Source organism: Opisthocomus hoazin, chromosome 5, assembly GCF_030867145.1.
Source record: "Opisthocomus hoazin isolate bOpiHoa1 chromosome 5, bOpiHoa1.hap1, whole genome shotgun sequence".
Lineage (NCBI taxonomy): Eukaryota > Metazoa > Chordata > Aves > Opisthocomiformes > Opisthocomidae > Opisthocomus > Opisthocomus hoazin.
Genome location: NC_134418.1, coordinates 86,901,861 through 86,926,215, shown reverse-complemented (window position 1 = coordinate 86,926,215; position 24,355 = coordinate 86,901,861). Strand labels below are relative to the sequence as shown.

At 50.2% G+C, this 24,355-nt stretch overlaps 1 protein-coding gene across 5 annotated transcripts in view; it reads left to right on the top strand.

The window, feature by feature from the left end:
* The first annotated feature begins 15,742 nt into the window (after positions 1–15,742).
* Positions 15,743–24,355, top strand: part of ANKRD17 (ankyrin repeat domain 17) — a 68,811-nt gene continuing 60,198 nt past the window's right edge. For all 5 annotated transcript variants that reach the window (XM_075422050.1, XM_075422052.1, XM_075422051.1 and 2 more), the window contains exon 1: positions 15,743–15,791. In XM_075422050.1, coding sequence (XP_075278165.1) covers positions 15,759–15,791 — 33 coding nt within the window. In that variant the 5' untranslated portion in view covers positions 15,743–15,758. The remainder of the gene's footprint in view (positions 15,792–24,355) is intronic.

Sequence of the window (24,355 nt, the reverse complement as noted above, 5' to 3'; positions counted from 1 at the left end):
CCTAGTTGGAAGAAGGCCTTTGGATTCTGCAGGGCTGCTGAAGAGCCAGTATGTCTCGCTTGACCACCATGCGATTTCTCTGTACTACCATTACTTTCATCTCCTCCTGTCTTCAAATACGTGACCGAACATGCAACTCACTGGGCTCTGTCCTGGTTAGCGTGTGACATCCTGATGTGCAGTTCAGTCCCCTACGCTGCCGCGGTGTCTACGCTGTAATTCTGTGCTGTCTGCTTCGGCGGTTTGTTGCCTGCACCGTTTCGTTTCTTCCCTGCGAAAGAAGAAATAATAGTGAAATCCCTTCGGGAAAAAAATAAACTTGTGTGAGACCTAAGGTGATTTGGGCATTTTCCTCACCAGTATGGTTACTACAACGTGTAGCTCGATATAGCAGTAGTTACCTTACACCAGCTGAACTGGTGTGACTGAAAATGCAGGTGAGCCACAGCAGGGGCCGTGGCAGACTTCTTGTCCATCCCCAGAAAGAGCCTTATCGTGACACGTGGGAAACGCCAGTTCTCGCCTCTGTGTGACATGCTGCCAACACACAGCCTGCTCTTAGAGAAAATACTCTAACTGGGTTGGTGCTACGGGTGAGATTTTTGTTTTATCTTGCACGAGGGATATGGTAAGTATGATGTAATTGAACTGTCAAAAGTTAGCGTCCATTGATTGTCTCTGAAGGTGAGAAGAACGAGTGCCTGGAAGTGTGTATAGGATGTTCCTCAAAAATCCCTGAACTTACAGGGCTGTTGGGGAGGTGAATCCTGCAACCAGGTTCCACACGGGTGGAATCTGCTGTAGCTGACTCTGGGAAGCTTCGGCCAACACGCTCAACATAGAATCACAGAATAGTAGGGGTTGGAAGGGACCTCTGTGGGTCATCTAGTCCAACCCCCCTGCTGAAGCAGGGTCACCCAGAGCAGGCTGCACAGGACCTTGTCCAGGCAGGTCTGGAATATCTCCAGAGAAGGAGACTCCACAGCCTCCCTGGGCAGCCTGGGCCAGGGCTCCGTCACCCTCAGAGGGAAGAAGTTCTTCCTCATGTTCAGACGGAACTTCCTCTGCTTCAGTTTGTGCCCATTGCCCCTTGTCCTGTTGCTGGGCACCACTGAAAAGAGCTTGGCCCCATCCTCCTGACCCCCACCCTTCAGATATTTGTAGGCATTTCTAAGGTCCCCTCGCAGCCTTCTCTTCTTCAGGCTGAACAAGCCCAGCTCCCTCAGCCTCTCTTCGTAGGAGAGATGCTCCAGTCCCCTCACCATCCTCGTAGCCCTCCACTGGACTCTCTCCAGTAGCTCTTCATCTTTCTTGAACTGGGGAGCCCAGAACTGGACACAGGACTCCAGATGAGGCCTCACCAGGGCAGTGTAGAGGGGAAGGAGAACATCCCTGCCTTGTTGTGCCCTAGACTAGGTTCCAGCAAAACCAGCGCGGGAAACCGGAGCAGTCATTTGGCTGGCGTCGCCGTTCCCTGCTGACCACCTTTCGGCCATCGCCGGTGTCACCCTGTAGATGGGGACTAACGTGTGCCCCCGGATCGGGGGGAGTGACGTTGTGGGGATTCATCTCCCGGCGAGGAGACGGAGTGGGCTGTTGGCTGGCCGAGGTGGTCAGCAAAGGTTCGGCGGTGCCTGCGTGGGCACGGCGCAGGGTCTGGGTATGCAGAGCTGGGGGGTGCTGTCTGGGTAGGCTTAGGGCGTAGTTAAAAGAACCAAACAAAACCTAAAGATTTTTTTTTGTCCTCTCTACATAATGGAGGTTATTAGTGAATATCCGGGTTTAAAAAGAAGCGCCCTGCAGAAAATGACCGCGGCAGAAGGTGGAGCTGGGTGTTGGCGGCGCCACGTGAATTTGTTTACTTCCTCAGTTACTTCTCCAGGAAATGTCCTTATAAACAGAATTCTGGTGTGCAGGCTGGAGCCAAACGCCCCGTATTTTAGGCTGATAATTTAGTTGTGTGAAGAGAATGGTTTCTCTGGAAGAGATTTAGCTGGGAGAATTTCCTCATCTGTCAACTGTGAACGCAAATGCGATTATGCATGTCTGTTTTTTTCCTCTATCTGTGTTTTAAAAACAAAACTATTTGTGCTTATTTAGGATATAACTGATGTGGAAATTGGATTTAGGGATTGAAAAATATCAATGCTGCAGATCCAAGATAAGCAAGAAGCCTTTGTTTCTGGGGTTAAAGAAACAAGCTCATTTGTGCTTAAAAAAATGACACAAATTTGATATTGGTTTTTTATGTTTGACACAGAATCTGTGGCTGCCTTGGTAGACATCTGCATTTTTTCTGAAATAATGATGTGCTTCTGGTTTCTTGATGGTGTGGCATTTTAGGTGAGCAAGTGGAAGTACATCGTGGGGATGTGCTGCATCTGTAGAGCTTCTGTACCTCTGTGGGACCTTTTTCTCGTGCCAGTAACTTCTGATGCGTGGAGCAAGAAGACTGATGGCGTGGGTGGCGAAGGACTTAATGCTAGAAAATGGTTTGGAGAAGGTCATTTAACTAGCATGTGTACTTAGGGGGAGTAAAGTCTTCCTTAGCGTGTGGTTAGCCTTACCAGTGAATGTAAATACGTCTTGGTGTTGGCGTGTGAGTTCTGGTGACCTCCGTGTGGTCGTCGTGCAGTGTCTCCAGGAACAGCTGAAAAAAAGACGTGCTTGGCCAACGAAGGGCAGCGTTTCCTCCCTGCTTTCACTACGCAGGTAGGGCTTTGTGTTAATCGGTACCCAGAGGGGTTATCTCCATATTCCAGATGTTTTTCAGCCACATTTGCAATCCTGAGCTCGTAACTATCTGAAGAGCTGAGGCTGCGTGGAGGTGTTACTTCACTGTTGTGTCACCTTATTTTCACATTAGGTAATAGGTGTATACCAGGCTAAAAATCCGCCGTGCAGCCAGGCTTGTCTTTAATACGTCTTTGTCTGTGCTTGCAGTGTTTTCTTTTGGGCTGGATGTTGTAATTACGACGATTTTGTTTGTGTTACTCAGAGCAGTTTTTCACAAATTCAGATTACTGGTGTTTGCTGTACAGGTGTTTTTCCTCTCCTGTATTTTAGCTGAACCCTCGGATCTTAGAAGTAGAATAGTGTATTCGAGGAAAACCTTAATTTTATTTTTTTACCCGCCCCATCCCAATGTCTTAGGTCTTTGTGGTCTTGTGTTAATCACCAAGAATGGATAGTGTGTCCAAATGTGCAGCTGTTTCGATGCCAGAGAGCAGAGCTGGGAAGAAGTTTGGAGTATTAGGAAGTAAGATGAAATGCCGCGATTTAGAATCTAAATGTGGGGGTTTGGCCTCCATTCTCCTCAATTCAACTTGAAACAGTCAAGAAGTGAAGTGTCTGGATTCTTTTTTTTTTTTTAGGTTAAAATTAAAAGCGTCTTTGACACAGTAGCATGACTTCTTGCTGCTGCCGAGGAAGCTGCCTTGTACTTGGGCTCGGGGTCGTTTCCCCTTGCTCTAATGAAAAAGGAATGGTTGTTTCTCAGCCCGTACGGCTGTGCTTCTCTGCAGGAACTGTTGTGTGGATCATAGCCTCAGCAGAAGGGCAACATCTGAAACCTCTCTCCAGGGCAGGGAGCGATGCCGAGATAAGAGCAAGGTCGTTGTTATCCTCCCGGCTTTTCCCACACGCCAGAATAAAAGTAAACAGCAGCTTTCACAGGAAGCCGGAGGTCGCTAGTCCGTCTGTGTCTGGCAGGTAGCTGGGCACTCCCAGGTTTCCCCGTCCCTGAGCTTTACCAAACTTCAGGTATTTGTTTCCTTTTGTTCAGTCTTGTCCTGAAATGCTATGCCAGCGGAATTTTCCTTTTTAGGCTGCTCTGCAGGTGTGAGTCGTTCTCCTCCACAGACTGGTGAACAGTGCTTTAATGAAGTTTAAAATTTCACGTCATGATGGGACTGACTTTGGTTCCCTGAAGTGCTCGGTGGTGTTCAGCCTCTGCGTCGGCGTGGGGACCAGTCCCACCGAACTCACAGAATCACAGAATAGTAGGGGTTGGAAGGGACCTCTGTGGGTCACCCAGCCCAACCCCCTGCCCAAGCAGGGTCACCCAGAGCAGGCTGCACAGGACCTTGTCCAGGCGGGGCTGGAATATCTCCAGAGAAGGAGACTCCACAGCCTCCCTGGGCAGCCTGGGCCAGGGCTCCGTCACCCTCAGAGGGAAGAAGTTCTTCCTCATGTTCAGCTGGAGCTTCTTCTGCTCCAGTTTGTGCCCGTTGCCCCTTGTCCTGTCGCTGGGCACCACTGAAAAGAGCTTGGCCCCATCCTCCTGACCCCCACCCTGCAGATATTTGTAAGCATAACTCGGGGGAACTGGGCTTGTGGGAAGGCTGCAGCGAGCACGCTGCTGCCAAAAAAAATGGCATTCATTGCTCCTCCCAGCCTCCTGGGACATGATCCCGTTGAAAAAAGCCTCGGCAACAGCAGCGGCGTGTTTACAGCGGATCAGTCCCTCGATCCAGCTTGTCAGGCAGTCGCTCAGGAGCTGGTGCGGACGCAGCCGAGAGCCAGGAGCTCCTGTGCAGCCTGCTGTAGGTGACCCTGCTTCAGCAGGAGGGTTGGACTGGGTGACCCACAGAGGTCCCTTCCAACCCCTAGCATTCTGTGATTCTGGGCAGGGAGGAGGCACGAGGGCTGCCTTTTTCGGGGGAACCGTGGATTTAAATGCCTGTCAAAGAAGCACTTGCGTTGTCCGTGAGGACTGGGGTTGTTAAGAAGGGTACGGATCTGTGAGAGCTTTTGGGTTAGAGAGCAGCGTAGTCCTCCTGATGCTTCCTGGGGATCTCCTGTTTGGAGGTGGCTGGCACAGTCCTGGAAAGATAAATTGTGCAGGGGTTTTGCGTGCGGCTTTAAAACTGGAAAGCTTCGTGAGATAAAATCGGCGCTGACTTTTTGTGTCTCTGCTATTTGCTAAGGTTCTTGAAAGCGTCGTGTTAAGGACAGGGAGAAGGAGAGGAACGAAGCAGGATTTTCTTAAAATGTTGCCACACTTTTGAGCCTCACCACCACTGCTTTTGTGTCACTTAGTGCAGTGCACCCGGGGAGTCCCTCTGCACACTGACGAGCGTGAAATGGTCCTGAGCACAACTGTGACCCGTGTGGTAACAGCAATACGAGGAGCGGAGCGCTTCCGACGTCGCAGCCTGCTAGGGAGATGAACAGATGCCTTCTGTCCGTCTCAGTCGCTAGCAGAAGTGAAAGCTGGCATAACGGCACGCTGGTATTTTTGTGAAGCATCAGTTTGATGAAGGATCTCCTCAGGGATAAATATAGTGGCAAACTTTATGTGCTAAACTTTGGAAAAGGGCTTTTCTGAAGCCTGCGTGTGGGGGAAATGTTTATGCTTCTGCACAACTTCTGTGCAAACTCACTCTGTGCTTGTCTGAACATTTTGCGTCTGAACCCGAGGAAGAACTTCTTCCCTCTGAGGGTGATGGAGCACTGGAACAGGCTGCCCAGGGAGGCTGTGGAGTCTCCTTCTCTGGAGATATTCAAGACCCGCCTGGACAAGGTCCTGTGCAGCCTGCTCTGGGTGACCCTGCTTGGGCAGGGGGGTTGGACTAGATGACCCACAGAGGTCCCTGCCAACCCCTACCATTCTGTGATTCTGTGATTGTGTCTCTGAGTTGAGGGGGGTTTTTAGAAGCATGCTAGTACGTGCACCGAAGCTGGGTCTGCAGAGATCTGTAGCATATGGGATGGCGTAAGGTGGTGAGTCGATCCAGTAGCTCACCTCTGCCGAGACGGGGGAGGTCTCCTCGTCGGAGCCGTTCCCAGCTGTGCGCTGGCACTGCTGCTGCTTCGCCGGCCGTCCCTGCAGCGGGGCCCTGGCCCGTGGGCTCTCTGACAGGGGTGAGGTGGGCACCGAGGGGGAGAGCTGTGTGGGGTGCTTTGCTCGCCTGGTCTTTCTGCTCAGCCTGGAACCGAGGTGTTCTGTCAGCTGAGGACAGGCCTGGTTCACCGGTGTGGGGCTTCGGGTGCCCCTTGAGCCAAGCATTGGTGAGACCGCTCTGCCACGTGCGGTGTTTGCCATGAGACTGGTAGAGATGCTGACTGCTCCTGCGCTTTGGAGCTGTGGCGTCCGTGCTGTCCCAGCATCGCTTGGCTGTGTCGGGGTACGGCCAAAACCTCGCCTCGCTTCCACATCTCTTCGCCTTTGACAACTTACCAGCGTTACTGGTTTTGAAGAAGCGTGCGAAGCAGGGCCACCTGGTGAGCACTGCCTTGAGTGAATTAGTCTTGGAATATGGTTAGTAGTAGTGGTCTCAATGAACTTTAGTTAAAAAAAACCCACCCTTTTTTTACATCTAAAAAAACCCCAGAAGTTTTCAAGAAAGGCAGATGTCGTTGGTGGTGGCTTTCATTATAATCCCGAGATGGCTATTGCAGAGTGTGCAGTCTTCCCAAACCGCTGGAATACTTGTTAATTAATAGAAGTAACTCAAGCAATTGATTTTGTAACAAATTGTGCACGCAGTCTGGGACGTATTTAATTTTTTTTTAACTTTTGTGAATTTCCAATGCATTTATTATATGTTGTTGTAGTCAAATATTTCCTTTAGGTTCTGTGTGTTTGATTTAATTTAAATCCCAGTGGAGGGGGAGAGGTTCTGCTGTGGGAGGGCGGTGCACCTATGTTGGGTTGAAAGGGGACCTTGACCTTAAAGTTGTTGGACTAAAGGCTAGCAGCTTGGTGTTACCCCGTGGAAACTCGGACTGCTTAGAGCGCGGAACCGAAGGGAAGCTCTCTTATAGAAAGCTCCCCTTAGACAAAAATTTGTGCCAGTAATCTCACACTTCTGATGAAAACCACCTTTAAAATGTGTATGTAACACCATGTAATTTTCTCTCACTGCTGCACCTTGGTGTCAGTTTTGTTTGAATTTGCATTGGGCAGTTCCTCCATAGCAAATTAGTAGGTGCTCCTAACGAGAGAAAACCACTGGGCAAGTGAGAAGGCAGAGCTGTGGGGATACGTCTTGACGCAGTCACTTTTTAATGGCGTTATAGAATTATCTTCAGGGCAGTGCTGTGGATGAGTAAAGATGTTTTCCTTCCTCCTTTTTCCATGCTTTGATTAGCCCTGCAGAGTTGAAACCCAGAGTATGAGGATGCCAGGATGCCGCTGGCTTGTGGCACTGGCAGGCTCGGTTCAGATCTCGGTTTCATTTAGGCACAGGTGAAGACTGATGTCAGAAATATTTTTGTGTTGTGCTTCCAGCTTCTTTTTAGAGATTGACGGGGTAAGAAGAAGAGGCTGCTAATAGAATTGAAGGCTATTGACTTATGATTCTTGGCTTGAGTGTTGCAGTCGCACTTTAGACACAGCTGGATTTTCACAGAATCCCAGAATGGTCGGGGTTGGAAGGGACCTCTGTGGGTCACCCAGTCCAATCCCCTGCCGAAGCAGGGTCACCCAGAGCAGGCTGCACAGGACCTTGTCCAGGCAGGTCTGGAATATCTCCAGAGAAGGAGACTCCACAGCCTCCCTGGGCAGCCTGGGCCAGGGCTCCGTCACCCTCAGAGGGAAGAAGTTCTTCCTCGGGTTCAGCTGGAGCTTCCTCTGCTTCAGTTTGTGCCCGTTGCCCCTTGTCCTGTCGCTGGGCACCACTGAAAAGAGTCTGGCCCCATCCTCCTGACACCCACCCTGCAGATATTTGGAGGCATTTATAAGGTCCCCTCGCAGCCTTCTCTTCTTCAGGCTGAACAAGCCCAGCTCCCTCAGCCTCTCCTCGTAGGGCAGATGTTCCAGTCCCCTCATCATCCTCGTAGCCCTGTGCTGGACTCTCTCCAGTAGCTCTTCAATTTTGACAGCCCGTGTCTTAGAGTTCCTGGGACAAGTGCCCCGAGCTGGATGCTTTTGCTTTGAGCTTGTCTGTGGGGCCGGTGAATCCTTATGCTTCCCTTAGCTTCCTGGCATAGGCTGCTAACTTTTAACTTTTTTCAGTTGCGGAAGTGATTGCCTTTTTCTGCTGACCCTTGAATGAGAAATGTTCTATGAAATGGTAATGCAGCGTGAATGCTGAAACCCCCCGCCTGTTACTGGGAGGCGATAATACGGATTCGAAGAGGGTTCTGGTGATGTGGAGTCGTCGTCTTCCCTGGTCCCCCCAGAACCCAACAGTTGGTGCGAGCTGCCAAGCGTGCTTTGCTCGAGTAGTGCTGCTGCCACGGGAGAGCAGACCCCGGGAGGCTTGTGTGAAGGGAGTCGGGCAGCCCTGTTCCATCGGGCAGGGCGTAAACGTCCCAGTCTGTTGTCAACGGTCAGTCTTTAGACCTTCTTAGCCCTGTGCAGTCTTCTAAAGCTCAGGCTGTGTTTATCTTGGCACTTTTGAAGGTAGTCAAGTACAGACACCTCTCAAAGGTACGAGTTTCCTGGGAGCTGGGGGAAGCCTTGGTCTCAAGAATACCATGTTAAGGCCCTTTAAGGAGCAGAGTTTCACCCTCTCCAGCTTTATGTGCTTACCAAAATGAGTAAACCGAAATGAACAGGAAACACTGGATGTGGTAGAAGGGTCTGGAATGCCTTGCTGCTGCCTTAGGCCGAGTGAAGACTGTGCTGGGCAGAAATGAAAGAGCTGGCTTTGGGGAAAGCTTGGTTTTGGAGTGGGAAATCGTCTTGGACAGACGGAAGAAGTTGTGATAGAAGGAAAATATGTGGAGTTGTTGTGGAAGTTTCCTTATCGGTGGGAGGTAACAGAGCTGAAACGAGGGTGGTGTGATGGTAAGGATGGGCAGCAGGGACCGTCCTGTGGTTGTAAAACTGGGTGAATGCTCCACTGCAGCTTTTGGCAGGAAAGTCTGAAATGTTCAGAAAGAGAGACTGAATTATGAAGATAAAGGAATAAAAAGAAATTAGAAGAAGAGTATGTGTTAAAAATGGCAGATTTTTTTCAGGTTAAAGCCCATCATCCCCACACTCCCCAGCCCCAGTAATGAAACTTGAAGCAAGAAAGTAAATTTCTTTGGTTGGAAATTCACTGAAGCACCTGCCTGGAGGGTGCTGGAAATTCGGTCAGGCTGACAGCTGCGGAGGTGTGATTGCTGCAAGAAGGGAAGAAAAAGAAAACAATATACAATCTGAAAACAGAAAAAGCAGATGAGGTTCATGACTTCAGATGGTTCCTGAGGTTTGGTTTTGGACTGACGTGATTTTACGTGATTGCTGACCACTGAGGATCAAGACTGAGGAGTTTGATGAATCTGTCTGGCGGGAGAAGGTGAAACAGTAAGTTTAAAGCTCTTTTTCTTGGTATTGACACAGAACTAAGGGACTTCACAAAATGCACCAAGTGATAACTGATGCGAAGTACTATGAAGTAGAGGTCATGCTTTTGTTGTATAACAAGATTTCTGTATTTTTTAAAAAAAAAAGAGATGATGCGAGAAGTAGCAGAGAAGAAAGTTCAGTGTGTTGGTGGCTGAACGAGCTGCTGACCTGATGGAGTGGTGACAGGTCTGTGCCCAGGTGGGGATGTAGTTCTCATGAAGATTGATAAGTACTGCTGCAGTTTTACAAGGCAGTGAGCGCCTCTGGGGTAGTGTGTACCCTCAGGGCTGTCTGTTTGGGGAAGCATTCAGTTCTGGCTTAGCTGTAGAGGGTTTTGAAAAATGCTGGTTTTATCCTACAAGGAGATAGGAAGAACTTGGCTCAGTCCAGCAAAATGAGCGTGGGTAGGAGTATCATCACCCTCTAAAAAAGGCAGAAACGGACCCAGCGCAGAGCTGGAAGCTAGTATTAGCAGGAGGAGGAGGAGGAGGAGATGTACCTTAGGTGGTGGGTAACTGTAGCGTGTCATTTTGAGTTGTTTACTTGTTAGTGTGTCTCCCAATTAAGTTAGGTTTCTTGCCCCCCCCCCCCCTTCCCCTGTGCAGTCTGTAAGGTTGTTCAGGTGTCTGCATATTCTCTAATACAGAACAGCTTCAGTAACTACATCTATTTTAGAGATTTCTGTGGGGTTGTTGCATTTGCAGTGCTGTTTTGGTGATCGGCTTCTGCAGCCTTTAAGACAGAATAAAGAAAATCTAGATTACAAAAAGTCATCCCTTCGGTGTGTGATGGCTGGCGAAGACGTTGGATTGATTTTTGTTGATTCTTCTGTAGGTGCGTTCTTGTCTCGGCCATGTGTTTTGCTCTCCCCTGAAGCAGCACCAGTGATAAAGCACGGGGCAAAATCTATGATGGGTTGAGTTCCTAGGTGCTGTGCCACCATGTTCACAGCTTCACTGCTGCCGACTGGGACGTGCTCTTCGCCCTCGCAGTCTTTCAAGCCGAAGTCTGAAGCAGCCTTTGAAAAAAGCCATCTGAGTATTACTTGCCCGTAGAATGTTTCTCTAGCATATAAACAAGTGCTCCTGTGTCTTAGGATGGCTTTTTGGTCTATGTTAGAAGAGAAAATTTGGTCATTTGAAAGTATTAATGGTGGAATTTTCCCCTTTGTGGATTAATTGATTTTTCTGATTTCACAGGTATTTCTAATCTGTATGAAACAACAGTTGTCTCTTTGCAGGTGTATCCTGTCATATCCAGCATGTTCACATACGTTGCAGTTGTGATACATGCCTCAGTTTGCAAGGTGTTGTGTGTGACAGTGACAGGATTTTTGCCTCCTGGGCTCTACACTTAGCAGAAAATGAGTGTCTCAGAATTTAGGGTGGAAACCCACCCTGCTTTTTGGTCTTAACTATCTCAGGAACGTTCTGATTCTGTCTGGGGTCGTCTTGTGAGGACTATCTGCCTGCTGCTGGAAAGAATCACAGCATGGTGGGGGTTGGCAGGGACCTCTGTGGGTCACCCAGCCCAACCCCCTGCCCAAGCAGGGTCACCTCTTCACAAGAGAAATACTCGGGTAAGCCATACTGACGGGGGTAACTGAGAGAGAATTTGTACTCTGTTGAACGGCTATTTTCAGCTTTCTTTTTTTCCTTCACATCTCAGAATGATTTGGTTTTTTAGTAGTGAATGCACGGCGTGGTTCTGCTGAATAAGGTGTTAGCGTCCGCGTGGGACACGGTTTAAGCAACCCAACCTTGACACTGAGCTCTGTGACTCGGAAAACCCGCAAAAAAGTGCGTTTCTGTGCTTAGGGACGGTTGGTGACAGTACTGCCTGATCAGCTGTACGTGGCTAACAATGTGCTTTTGTGATATAAGAGCGGGAATTGTCTGATCGGTTGTTCCAATGCGTGCATTTCTGGGTGCCGGAATCTGTCTCGGATCAATTGTTAAAGTGCTCGTGTTCCGGGGTGAGGTCATGCGAGCGGTGCCAGCTCACGGTGCCCGCTGGCCTGTGTGGGACTGGAAGGTGGAGCTAAGAATCTTTTTAGAAAACTGTCTGCTACCCAGCTCTCGAGCATTGCTGGCTCCGCTGTGTACCTCACCCTGCGTGAGCAGCTGTGTTCCGTCGGATGCTTTTGTTCTCCCTTTGGTCAAATCATACGCTTTGCACTTGGTGACCGGTGCTGTGTGGGAACACAGCCTAGAGTTAACCAGCCTGGATTGGTACTCAGCCCTGGCTTTGGCTGTCGTGGGAAAGCTGGGCACAGAGGAACCTGATGAGGTTCAACGAGGGCAAGGGCAGGGTCCTGCACCTGGGGAGGAACAGCCCCAGGCACCAGTACAGGCTGGGGTGGAGCTGCTGGAGAGCAGCTCTGCGGAGAGGGACTGGGAGTGCTGGGGGATGACAGGGTGACCATGAGCCAGCAGCGTGCCCTGGTTGCCAAGAAGGCCATGGGATCCTGGGGTGCATCAAGAGGAGTGTGGGCAGCAGGGCGAGGGAGGTTCTCCTCCCCCTCTGCTCTGACCTGGGGAGGCCCCATCTGCAGTGCTGTGTCCAGTGCTGGGCTCCCCAGTTCAAGAAAGATGAGGAGCTACTGGAGAGCGTCCAGCGCAGGGCTACGAGGATGAGGAGGGGACTGGAGCATCTCTCCTACGAGGAGAGGCTGAGGGAGCTGGGCTTGTTCAGCCTGGAGAAGAGAAGGCTGAGAGGGGACCTTATAAATGCTTATAAATATCTGCAGGGTGGGTGTCAGGAGGACGGGGCCAGACTCTGTCCAGTGGTGCCCAGTGACAGGACAAGGGGCAACGGGCACAAACTGGAGCAGAGGAAGCTCCAGCTGAACCCGAGGAAGAACTTCTTCCCTCTGAGGGTGACAGAGCCCTGGCCCAGGCTGCCCAGGGAGGCTGTGGAGTCTCCTTCTCTGGAGATATTCCAGCCCCGCCTGGACGCGGTGCTGTGCAGCCTGCTCTGGGTGACCCTGCTTGGGCAGGGGGTTGGGCTGGGGGACCCACAGAGGGCCCTGCCAACCCCTGCCACGCTGGGATTCTGTGATCTCAGGATTCCCTTCGGGCAGGGCTCGTTCCCCTGGTTGTAAGCAGTGCTGTGCGAAGTTTGTCCCCGCGAGCTGCGCGTCACGAGCTCGCTCTCCCCGCACCGGCGTGGGGAGCAGAGGGCTGCGGCGCGTTGGGCTCGCAGGGTGGCCGGGGCCGTGGTGAGGAAACGGGGCGGCTGTGCGTGGCTTGGGCAGCTGCTTGCTTTCAGAGCACCGCTTGTTCAGAAGGCCACTTTTTAGTAGCAGGTAGTAGGAGGTGAGAGTACTGACTAGATCGTGACCTTTGGAGTGAGTAAAAATAAAGATAAGAAGCTTTCAAATGGAAGCAGAGATGTTTCAAAAAGATAATGTGTTTTTTTTCTGAAAACAGCTAGTTCAGGTAATTCATAGAGCTGGACCTGAAAGCAAGGAAGAAATGGATTTGTGTTTGCCTTTGCAAAACTTCAAGTTACAGTTCCCAACCTGTGTTTGAAACTCAAAATCGCACAGTAGAAATATGGAAGAAATTAATAATGGACATCTAAATATTTTTTGTTGTTGTTGGTTTTTATTCCCTCCTCGGTACCTCTCTTTCTTGCAGGAATGGAGTAGAAACCTGCTTTAAAGCCTTTCCGTTTTACTGCAGAGCTCATAGCGGTGTGAAGTGAAGGGTTGGGAATGGGGTTTTTGGAATTTGGTGTTCCAGGCTCTAAACTCTTTTGAAGTGCCAGGTGAAGTAGTGGTGGTCGTTTGGCAAACGAATGCTGCTTTCCCACCCTGCCCCAGAGGGCTGCGATGGACGTGGGCTGGGAGAGGGAGCTCCAGGGGCACGGAGGGGGTTGGAGCGTCGGGGTTGTGAGTGTGACAGCAAACACACGTTGAGTGTGACTGGCCTTCGGTGGCAGGGCTAGCTGGTGGGGTGGTGTGCTGCCCTGACTCCTCGTGGTGTTTCTGATGGTGTGGGACAACGTGAGAAGCTCCGGATCATTCTTTCGGTTTTGTAAATGGAGTTATGTTGTTGCAGACAGAATTCTGTCTTCCGAGTGGGACGGGAAATGGTTCAGCTCTGGAGGTGAGCGTATTTCTCCTTCTCCTGAAAATCTTGTTTTGTAAAAATGGAGAAGATTATGCTGTTCAGTTTGCTTTGTGTCGAACAGACATCTTCTTTTGTTCCTCTGTTGTGCTGTCTTCCCATTTGAAAATGTTTTCGATGTTGTCATGTGTAAAGTATCTCAATCTCAGCGCGAAGTTGTGTGTTTCATGCTTTTTTTTGTCTGTGATACAAGATATCTGCTAATTCTTTCCGATGCTAGGAAGACTGAATAACTAGTCTTTTGAGACGTGAGTGTTGAGTGGGAGGTGGTGGCTGGTTTTGTGTTTTTATAAATATGTATATGTCTATATATCTATATATATAGGAATCCTTGAAGTTGGCAGGGATAGCTTTGTCCTTGGGCTAACATTTGTGTATAATTGCTAGGTTGCATGTGCACAGGACGAAGCTGCAAGGGGCTGCTCAGGGTGTTAGAAATGCCGACCTAATAGCACTGGTCGAGAGGAACCATGGCGTTTTGTCCTGCGGTTCTTTGCGCGGGCAGCAGTTTCCTACGGGAAGTAGGCTGTGATGTGTAGACGTCTGTGTGATTCATTCCCTCAAGGCAGCGAAGACTTCTACGAGTCCTTGTGACCATCTGACTGGAGGTTGCTGAGCTTTGGCTTCCGCAGGGACACGCGCCCAGTGAAGCTGGCGGGGCGGTCGGGAAGGCATTGCTCGAGGTGAGCTTGCAGCAGGGACGGCTGAGACAAACCCGAGTGGGTAAATGTTGGCTTGTCCTCAGAGTTGACCTCCTGTAAGGATAAGTCATTAGGGGTTTTTTTTCATATTGTTTAGAACTTTAAAGAAAAAAACAAACCCCAAACTGGCTGAACAGCAGGCAAAATAGTAATGGCTGGATTTGTCCGTTAACTCTTCCAGTGTAGGGCCTCTGAGAGGAAACCTGGTGGCTGACGAGGCAAACTTCGGTGAGGTGTTTGATGAACACCATAAACCTTCTGCCGTGACGTGGGTTGTGTAGGGCATACGAAGTTCCAGTGACCGGCGGGAGACAAGCTGCACCGCGTCAAAACTGAACAGCCCGTAGAGGAGGTGCTCCCTGAACGACTTCTGGAAAAACAGCGTAACATCTGGGCTGTTCCCTGAAGTGGGAAAATAGTACGGGCTGCCTGAGCAGGCGCCGAGTTTGTGGGCAGTGAGGGACTTTGATAGGTGCGTAGCCTCTATTTCCCATTTTTTGGTGGTCAAAGAACAGCATTTTAATCAGAAGGACATAGCTGTGACTGAAACTTAGGCTGATCCACTAGGAAGTCTCTTTGTGATCTTTGTATTTGGCCTGGTCAGCTGTCTAAAACCAGGCAAGACTCTTCTTGCTGTTGTGAGAGTGCTTGTTGCAATTAGGGCGTTTTTTTGGAGTAAGATGATGTTGATCAAAAGAAGCGATTGCTACTAGCATTTCTTCAAGTCTGAATGTGAATTTAATTCCTTTGGCCTTTAGACCCTTTAGTGCTTTGCTAAAATGAGTTCACGAGAGGGGAGATCTCTCTGAGGAGTTGACAAGCTGTATTACGCTGCACTTTTTGAACTGGGAAATGAGCTATTTCGAGAGCCGCAGACGTGATTGCTCCATGGTTGTGACCTGCAGTGTGCAGAAGGGATGTCACTGTCACCTAGCGTGGGAAGGAGCACGTGAAACTTGGCTTTGCTTGGTCCAAGTTATCACTGGATGTTTTGGGGGAAGGAGAGGAGGAGTGTGGAGATGGTGATGGTTCTCAAGACCGCCCGGTGGAGACCTCGCCTCGCACGGCCGGCACCTTTGTTGTGGAGTCTCTGGGAATTGGGGCCGCCCTGCGTTGGCCTCGAGCGGCGGTGGAGGAGAGGATGGGCTGGTGGAAATGCAGTCGTGGGCAGGTTTGTTGGTTTTGGGGGGCTTCGCTGTAGTGGGAATGGTAGAATCGCCAAGGTTGGGAAAGGCAGCTGAGATCACCAAGGCCAACCGTCACCCCAACACCCCCCTGCCTGCTAAACCACGTCTCGAAGTGCCGCATCCACACGGGTTTTGAACCCCTCCAGGGATGCGGACTCCCCCCCCTCCCTGAGCAGCCTGCTCCAGTGTCTGACCAATCTTTCAGTGAAGAAATTTCTCCCAATAACCCGGCCCGCGCCCCCCCGCGCCCGGTGGTAGGCGCCCGGCGGTAGGCGCCCGCCCTGCGCGGGTGGAACCGTCCATTTCCTGTTCCGCGCTGACAGCGGGGGGGGAGCGAGCGAGCGTGGTGCTGCCGGCGGCCGGTCCGTGCGCCCTCCCTGCCGACGGCGCGGGGCCGGCGGGGGCATGGCCGCGGGCGGGCGGTGAGGCGGGGTGGGGGCGGCGGGCCGCCGCCATGGAGGCCTACGTGCTGGAGGACATCCTGGAGGTAGGGCCGGCAGCGGGCCGCAGAACAAAGGGGTGCGCGGGGTCGGCGGGGGGAGGCGGCGGCGGCCGAGCCCCGGGGCAGCGCCGGGCCCGGCGGGGAGCGCCGCCTGCCCGCCTTCCCGCCTCAGCGTGCCCGGGGCCCGCCGCCCGCCCCTTCCCGCGCCCGGCCGGGGCCCGGGGCCTAGGCGGGAGCGTGGGGCCGCCGCGGCGGCCGGGCCCGGTGCCGTGGGGCGGCGGAGGGACGGGTCCGGCCGCCGGAGCAAGCGGTGCTGGGCTCCCTGCGGCCGGGGCCGCTGCCCCTCACGGCGCCGGGGGCCGCTGCCCCTCACGGCGCCGGGGCCGCTGCTGCGGCCTTTGCCGTCACCCCGGCAGAGCCCGCTGGCGCCTGCTCCGCCCGCCTAGGGCCCGGGTACGGGACGCACGGCCTGCTCCCTTCCCGGGGGAGACCCGGACAGGCGATGCCAGCCGCCTGGAAAGGGGCCTGCCCGGGAATGGGGAAGCGAAGCTGCTGCTCGGGGCAACGCCGAGCTCTGCGCCGGGTCACGCTCGCTGGGAGAGCTCAAGGACACGTCCTGGGTGCTTTTGGTGGTTGTTCCCGTGGGTTTTCTGTTTTTGCTCTCAAAACCAGAATTTCCTTGCCAGGTGACTTTCTGAAATACTTGCCTGTATTCTTTGTTGTAACGAGGAGCCGCTACCTTATTAGCTTGTGTCAAGGTTTAAACAAAGCAGTGCGTTCAGCAATGCTTGTCCTGTCGTTTATTTTTCCTTAATGCCCATACTTGCGTTGCTCTTTATATTGCTCTAAAGTTCTCAGTCGGTAGAAACGGTGTTGGTGTTAAACTGCTCCAAGGTTCACAAGGAAGTTAACGTAACTATATCCAGAATGCGAACGCAACTGCTCAGTGTGTGGTTAAGAAACTGGTACGGATCTAGGAACAAGACATTTTTCCCAGTATCTGTGTGTGGCTGGGTGTCTGTGGTGAGGCAGGAAGACCAAAAGTGAACGGGGCTTTCTGCTGTCAGGCAAATGTTTCAGTACTTCAGTTGTCTTGTTGAATACTGAAAGCTTTTTCTGTTTTTTCCTCTCTTTATTTTAACTATAATTGCCATGTGCAACCCCATAGTATGTCAAATTAATAAAATACTTGGTATTTATTAATAGTCTTGTTTCGAGAGGCAGGTAGCAAATTAATTTTGTCAGTATAGGAGTATTGTGGGTTTGTACGTGTGAAGTAAACAATTAAATCTTGCTTCTCAGAGTAGGACGTGGTGACCTTTCTTTGATAATTTCAGCACATGTTCTCTCCCTGGTCATGAGACCAACTGTATCCAGGTAAAACATCCTCAGAAATCGCATGTGGCTTGCTTGGCTTCAGACGTCTGTAAACTATGACTTGGTTGGTTGTTCGCCAATCTCTGAAGTACTCTGGTAGCAGTAGAGGCTGCTCATAATTTTGCAGTGCCATCAGTAGAAGCGGTGTCGTAGTCTTGCGTTCCCAGTACGGGTCCAGAAGTAAAATTTGGATCCCTCGAAACTTGTTTCTGTTGTAACTTTGAACAACGTGTTTACGGTGTGTTTTATTTTCCCATTTTAGGGCTTTTTTTCCTCCTGCGGAGCAGTTTCTGGTGTTCTTTCAAAGACAGCAGCGTGAAGATTGGGAGAACTCCTCTTGCTTAGGCAGCAGAATCTATGTCTGGTCTCTGTTTTATTGGACAGACTTGGTGCTGCTTAGTGTTTAGTTAAATTTGAAGGGATCAATCCTTGCCTCTTCGTGGAATCTGCAAGAATGTTTTCACCTCTAAGTTGGTTATAATTCAAAACAGGAAAAAAAGGCGTTTTCTGTAGCATGCTAGTAATGTTGAGTTAGCGTAGAGACCGAGGTTCAAATTGTGTTAGAGGTCCTTACTGCGAGAAGCGAGTAGGTGCTTCAGGGGCAAAAATCACTTCTGAGTTAAAAAGGTAGGTAGTAATCCAGTAATTCCTAGTTCACATGTTCTAGCTTGCCCTAGTGTGAAGGCTGCTTCCTTGGGGAGGGGAAGAAACCAGATGGAGTGAAAGCATAGTCTCTGCCTGTGTCGTCCCTGAAGTTGCAGGACTCTGTCAGAAACAATTTTTTCCAATACTTCTTTCCTATCGGAGGATGAAACTAAAATAACTCTTCAGCAAGTTCAGTGCAGCTGCAGGCAGAAGTGGTCACTAGCCGAGAGGAGTTTGTGTGGCGTCTGGCTGCCGTGAGCTTCTGCCACCTTCCAAGAAGGTGTGCTTCATGCAGGACTTGAGCTGGCTTTGCTGCTGTCAGCTGAAGATGAGCATCTCTTTGGCTCGGTTACTCGAACCCGGCATTGAAAGCGCTGCGTGGGAAGGCAGCTGGAAAAAACTGTGGGGTTAATCTGCAGTTGGCTTCTGCTCATGTGGTTCTTCTGATAGGTGTATCTTGGCCATACTTCTTTGTTGATGTGTGACTGAACTGACAACAAGGTGGTTTTTGTTGGTAGAACTTTTCAGTTTTTGGCTTGTGTGTGCTGGTGAAGAAACAATTACGCAACAGGAGACCTTACTGTGGTATTCAAAGGGGGGCATAAACCCGTGGCTGGGTTTTTGTTGCGTGAGGTAGTCAACGAGAACATCGTCTTGGTTGGGAGAAGAGGAGGTGTGTTTTGTCCTGACAGATGAGGATGTGGTCTGCATTGTCGTGTGCTGAACTCAGGCTGACAGCACAGAAAAGCACTTAGGAAGCTTACAGTAGTAGAGGGGTAGATAGATATTCTCTGTGCTCACCTGAGACTTCAGGAGAAGCAGCGGGGTGTCCTGACCTTAATGTTCTTCGAGAACTCGTTTGTGCTTGACTTCACCGAAGTGGACTGGAGTATAACGCAAGCCCATATGTGGCAGTTTCTTTACGTCCTTAGTAAGTGCATTAAAAATAAAAAAAAATCCTTAAACTTTCTAGCTTAGGGTAAATATCTTGCACTTGGCTTGAACTGAGAATGAGAATCATTGTGAACAAACCTTCTTTTCTTATCGTGATAGCAGGAATATTTCCTAACTGCAGAAGGTTTTTTTTAACTTTGTACTAGAGGGGATATCTGAATAACCCCTAAGATGCGACCTCGATGGCTTTTTGTGTAGCTGCCGCTGGTGTCGGTGAGAGGCGAGGTGATACGAGAGGATGGTCCGTTGCACCGTCAGCAGCCTGGTCGAGCCGCGGCGCGGGCGGTGGAGCGTGCTTTGCGTGGTGCCCGAGAGCTTCATGCAGAGCGGAGCCTGCCCTGCGTGAGTACGCCGGTGCTTGGGGAGCAACCACGGAAGGAGGAGCGAGCAGTAAATAGAAGAGTAGTGTCTATAGCGTGTGCTCGGGGATCAGGGAGGCCTCTGCAATGCAATTTTTTTTTTTTTAACAGGCCAAGGGTTTTAATATTTATAAACTTTGCAGGTTCCTGGTCTGAAGATTAAAATCAGGGTTATGCTATAGTATTTCTGCTTTGGGCGTTAGCAGCTTTCCCACGTCCCAGCTCTTGTACAGGCTAATCCTTTCCCTGTTCTCTTTCTGGTAGCTTCTCTTGGTAATCTTGTCTGTTTTACTTTCTACCTGTTTGCCCATCTTCTTAAAGGGTTTTGTCTGTATGAAGTCAGCATTGGCTGCCAGTGTGCTCTAGCATTTCCTAGTGATTTGCTGCAGTTGTGCACGTGCTGTCTGTCAGAGCAACTCCTCCTGCATGTGTTACGTTCAGGGAGGCTGGAGCACTGCTGTAGCAGTGCTGTAGCTGGAGTACTGTGTCCAGTTCTGGGCTCCCCAGTTCAAGAAAGATGAAGAGCTACTGGAGAGAGTCCAGCGGAGGGCTACGAGGATGGTGAGGGGACTGGAGCATCTCCCCTACGAGGAGAGGTTGAGGGAACTGGGCTTGTTCAGCCTGGAGAAGAGAAGGCTGCGAGGGGACCTAATAAATGCTTATAAATATCTGACGGGTGGGTGTCAGGAGGATGGGGCCAAGCTCTTTTCAGTGGTGCCCAGTGACAGGACAAGGGGCAGTGGGCACAGACTGAGGCACAGGAAGTTCCAGATGAAGATGAGGAAGAACTTCTTCCCTCTGAGGGTGATGGAGCCCTGGCCCAGGCTGCCCAGGGAGGTTGTGGAGTCTCCTTCTCTGGAGATATTCCAGCCCCGCCTGGACAAGATCCTGTGCCCCCTGCCCTGGGTGACCCTGCTTCGGCAGGGGGGTTGGACTAGATGACCCACAGAGGTCCCTTCCAACCCCTATTATTCTGTGATTCTGTGATTCTGTGATTTCTTTGAAGGCATCAGCACGAAGCCTGGGCTGCACCTAGCCCTAACCCCAGGTGATGAATATTAGAAGCTTATCTTCCCGGCTGGGTCCAAGATAGCAGAATTTCTGAGGCTTACTCTTAAGAAATACCGAGCTAATGTTAGCAAGAGGGCCCCCACTTAAACGCTGTGAGGTCGTCCCCCACGATGATGTTTAAAAGGTTGAAAGCTGGTGGCGAAGCAGCAGGAACGCAGTGTGGAGCGCTGTAAGTGCGTCTGGGGCCGGACTCTTACCTGCTGCGGAGCTGTGAAGTCGTCATGTTCTCTGATAGTCTAAAGCAGAAATGAACTTCTTGTCAGGACGTGTGCTCTGCTGAAGAGGAGGTGTGACCTTCTGTTTTGCTAGTCCTTCGCATCAGGTCAGTGCGCTTGTGTCGGTAGCTAGCTGATCGTGCCATAGTTTGCCCAGGCTTCAAGAAAAGCAGATGCTTTTGGTTGCTGTTTCAGGGTGTGGGGCTGAATTGTTCCGAGGTGAACTCACGTTCAGGGAGCTCGCTGGGCGAGTGAACACTGAACGCAGCAGAACATGCCTTGCCTGGAGTATTGTTCAGGGAGGAAATGTGGCCTGAAGGAAAGCGAGCTGAACGTGCTGACAGCAGAGGCTAAAATTCATCAGCCGTCTCGCATTCAGGAGGTGGCACCGACACCCCTGGCGATGTGCATCGGAGGAGGGTTGGGGCAGTCTTGGTGAGGCTCGTCCCGCGAGGAAGACCAGGATGCTAGAACTTGTACCATATCCTTGTTTGGCTGCTAGTATCGCACAAGTTTCAGGAAATTTTAGAGGAAAAGTACTTTTTTTTTTACCCCTCTCTTGAGTCAGCTGGAGAGGAGGGGCTTTCCGAGCTGGGGTCTGTCTGAGCGTGCTTACTGAGGCTGATGATGCGCTTAACTGATCTACTATGCAACTCTTTATGTAGCGAAAACCTCTCGGTGCCGCCACCTTCGTCCCCTGGCTCGGTGGAGTTGACAGAATGGTGTCAGTCTGAGTGAGCAGCAGTGATGGCAGTCGCCTCGGCCTGCTAGCTCGCGTGTTTGCGGCTTCGCCGAGGTGAGTGGAAACGAGAGTGAAGCTGCCTGGCTGGTTCCCAAGGGCTCGTTCTGTGTCGTCATCTGCTGCTTTCAAGCAAAGCATGGGAAGGTGATTCCCCTTCCCTTGAAACTGCTCTCCCGCTAATACTGCTTCCTTTGGCCTGTGGTGGGGGGCAAAGAGCTTAGAACAAGCGTGTGTGTTGAGTCTGCTAGAAAAGCAAGTCCTGTCTTTGATTCCTGTTGGTTTCCACCTGCCAGTTAATTCGATAAGACTGTTTTGCAGTGCCAGGAGCTAATTTTCAGCTGCTGGATCTGGGTTCCCTTTGTGTGACAAACAAGAAGTAGAAGCTGGTAGGTGTGATTTCTTTGGGTCTTAAGCTGTTTCTCCTTGAGTTCCAGGAAGTGATTACAAGCTTGATAGTATAATTGGAAACCATTCTTCTTATTTATGTTTTATTGCTTTATCTTTTTCAGTAACGGTTTGTTCTTGGTACAGTAATACGAAAATGCAGCTGCTGTGTGAGAAGCCTGTAAGGCAGTCAGTGACTTGGTGCTTGGGTAACTGCTTGTTAAAAGGTCAGTGTTTCTTAGTGGTGGTGTCTGCCAGCCAGTGCCTTGCTAATGGGGATAACTTAGCCAAGGCCTTGACTAGCAGGTAGGATCAGATGATCTGCAAAAGTCTCTTCTAACCCAGACTCTTCTGTTTTTAAGCAGTTTGTTCAAATCAGGTACTTAATCAAAAACAATAGGAGAATTCAGAGAGATGTTTTAGACAGGTGAATTTATTTAGATCCCCACCCACAATATGCTCTGTCTTTAAACTTCTGTGGAAATGTATAAAAAGCTTCTTTTCACAGCTAAGGTGCTTGTCCCTTTTTTCCTGCGTGTGTGTAGAATCTCTCCAGATCTTTGCCTTGCTGGAATTTGCTGGCTGTGTTGACCGGTAGGGAGTCACATGCTCTGAAGCTGTAACCCACGCTGAAAACAACCTGTTACACTGCCTCAGCATCCCAGTCATGCGAGAAGGAAACCTGGACAACTGGCTGGTGCAAATAGTGGTTGTCTGTCGCGTTATGGCCGCCGCCTCCCGTGCTGCGCAGCTCGTGCATGGTTCCTCCAGTTCCCTTGCACTGAGAGCAGCAACATTCCTGCTGGTAGGTGGGGTCTGGAACATCCCCGAGCTTGTTTTAGGAAGAAGCACGTTGTTCCTGTCTCTCTCTGTGGACAAGCGTGTTGTGGTAGGAAAAGGAACTTGGTACTAGCAGTTTTATCTGTGATGTGAAGGTAGCTGAGTGTAGTTTGTGCTCGGGGGAGGCAAGGAGAGGAAGCGAGTCGTGGTGCAGCTGGTCCTACTGAGAAACTAGTGCTGGAGCTATGTCCATGTAAACAGTGAATAAATATGCTAAAATACCTTCGTGGAACAGCTGTGATCAGAAGCATGAAGGGGAGAGTAGAAATCAAAGTTGTGGTAGTGATTTGAAAGAACTTGGCACGTGATTTTGGTATCTAGCATGCAAGGCTAAAGGAGTGACTCCACTTAACATTGCTGTCTTTGCCCTGAAACCTTGTGTTTGTTTTTTTTTTATAATGGGACCTCTTTTTGATAAGAGGGAAAAAAGATACATTCAGATTCAGTCAAATACTTGTGTGTTGCTTTAGCTACCTTCACAAGTCTGTTCATTTACCGTGTGTAAAAACTGTTCAAATCTGTTCAATATGCAGAAGGTTTCAGCTGGGTGTGCCAAATAGAGGGGAAAAAAAAAAATCGTAATTCATTTATTAGGTATGCCTAACAGTAGTTTGTATTGAAGGAAGAATTCAGTGATTATCAAGCTTGTCAGAATTTTAACCGAATGAGCTGAAATTATTAGAAATAGCTCCTTCTGTGCTCAGTGCCCCAGGCGGTAACAACAGGGATTCTAGTCAGGTACTGAACTCAGCTGTCTCCTGCTGTAACTTCATCCTCTCGCTTCTCATCAGACGAGAAGACTGGTAAACTAGGCCATACCAGTTCCGTTATTGAAAAAAAAGAAAAATCCTTCAATTGTACATGCCAAAAAAGGAAAGGAAATCCGCATTACGTTTCAGTTGGTTCCGTTTCACTTTTCTGTTTGGCTCAATTTTTATGTCTGTGAGCATGGTCAGTGGTTTTGGGACAGTTGCATAGCTATTTCTGTATTGAACTTCATACGACGAGAATAAATACTGATAAACAAAACTGGAATGACTGGGAAGTAATTTCAGAGCTCTTGATCTAGCTAGTCATGCCTTCCTAGACTGTTTTTGGTTAACTTCATGAATGTCCCTGCGTGATACTTTGAATTGATTGTGCTGTGTGGGGAGAGGTACTGAAGGGAGAATTCAGCAGGATAATTATATGGAGAAAAGTGTATGGAGAGGTCCTCTAAGGACCTCTAGTTTCTACTTTCCCCTCCCTGATGGCTTATACTGGATGCAGACTGCAGAACTTCTGGAGGCACTATATGAGCAGGTCCTTAATTGTCATCTGCACAGCACAAGGGAGGGGATTTCTCTAGTTTGCTGTGCCTTTGAGTGGCACGTCGCGTTTGATTTGCTTGGGCTGAACGCGTTTCGCTGATCCTGACTTGAAGGGCTTGCATTCGGGAGCCTGTCCTCAGGCTCCTGGCTCTGCAGCGATGGTGGACTTCAAGCAGTAGCAGCCTGGCTGGTCCTTTGCTGCTTCCTAGCTTTGGAAGTTGGGGTGGCAGGGAAAGTAGCTAAACCTGCGCGTGCTAAACAGAATAGCAATTTTACTTCAACATTGGGGAGGCTAGAAATAAAATGCTGTGTCTCAGTCTTTATTAGTAGAGAAATGTTGGAAACCTCTGTCCTTCTAGTAACTATAATTTCACAGAATCACTGACTGATGGGGGTTGGAAGGGCCCTCTGGGGGTCACCCAGTCCAACCCCCTGCTGAAGGAGGGTCACCCACAGCAGGCTGCACAGGACCACATCCAGGCGGGTCTGGAATATCTCCAGAGAAGGAGAATCGTTGTTTTTCTTGTTTCTGTTGTGCGTTAGTGTCCACATGCCTTGTCTGCGTCACTGAGCGTAGCGTGGCTTGGCTGAAGGAGCTACCACCTAGCGTCAAGAAAGCAGACTTGTGGGACACGCAGAAGGTTCCTTTGGGTTTTTGGTCCCTGGAGCAGCATACTGTGTTAAGATCGTGGTGAGAGGGACGAAGTCATCT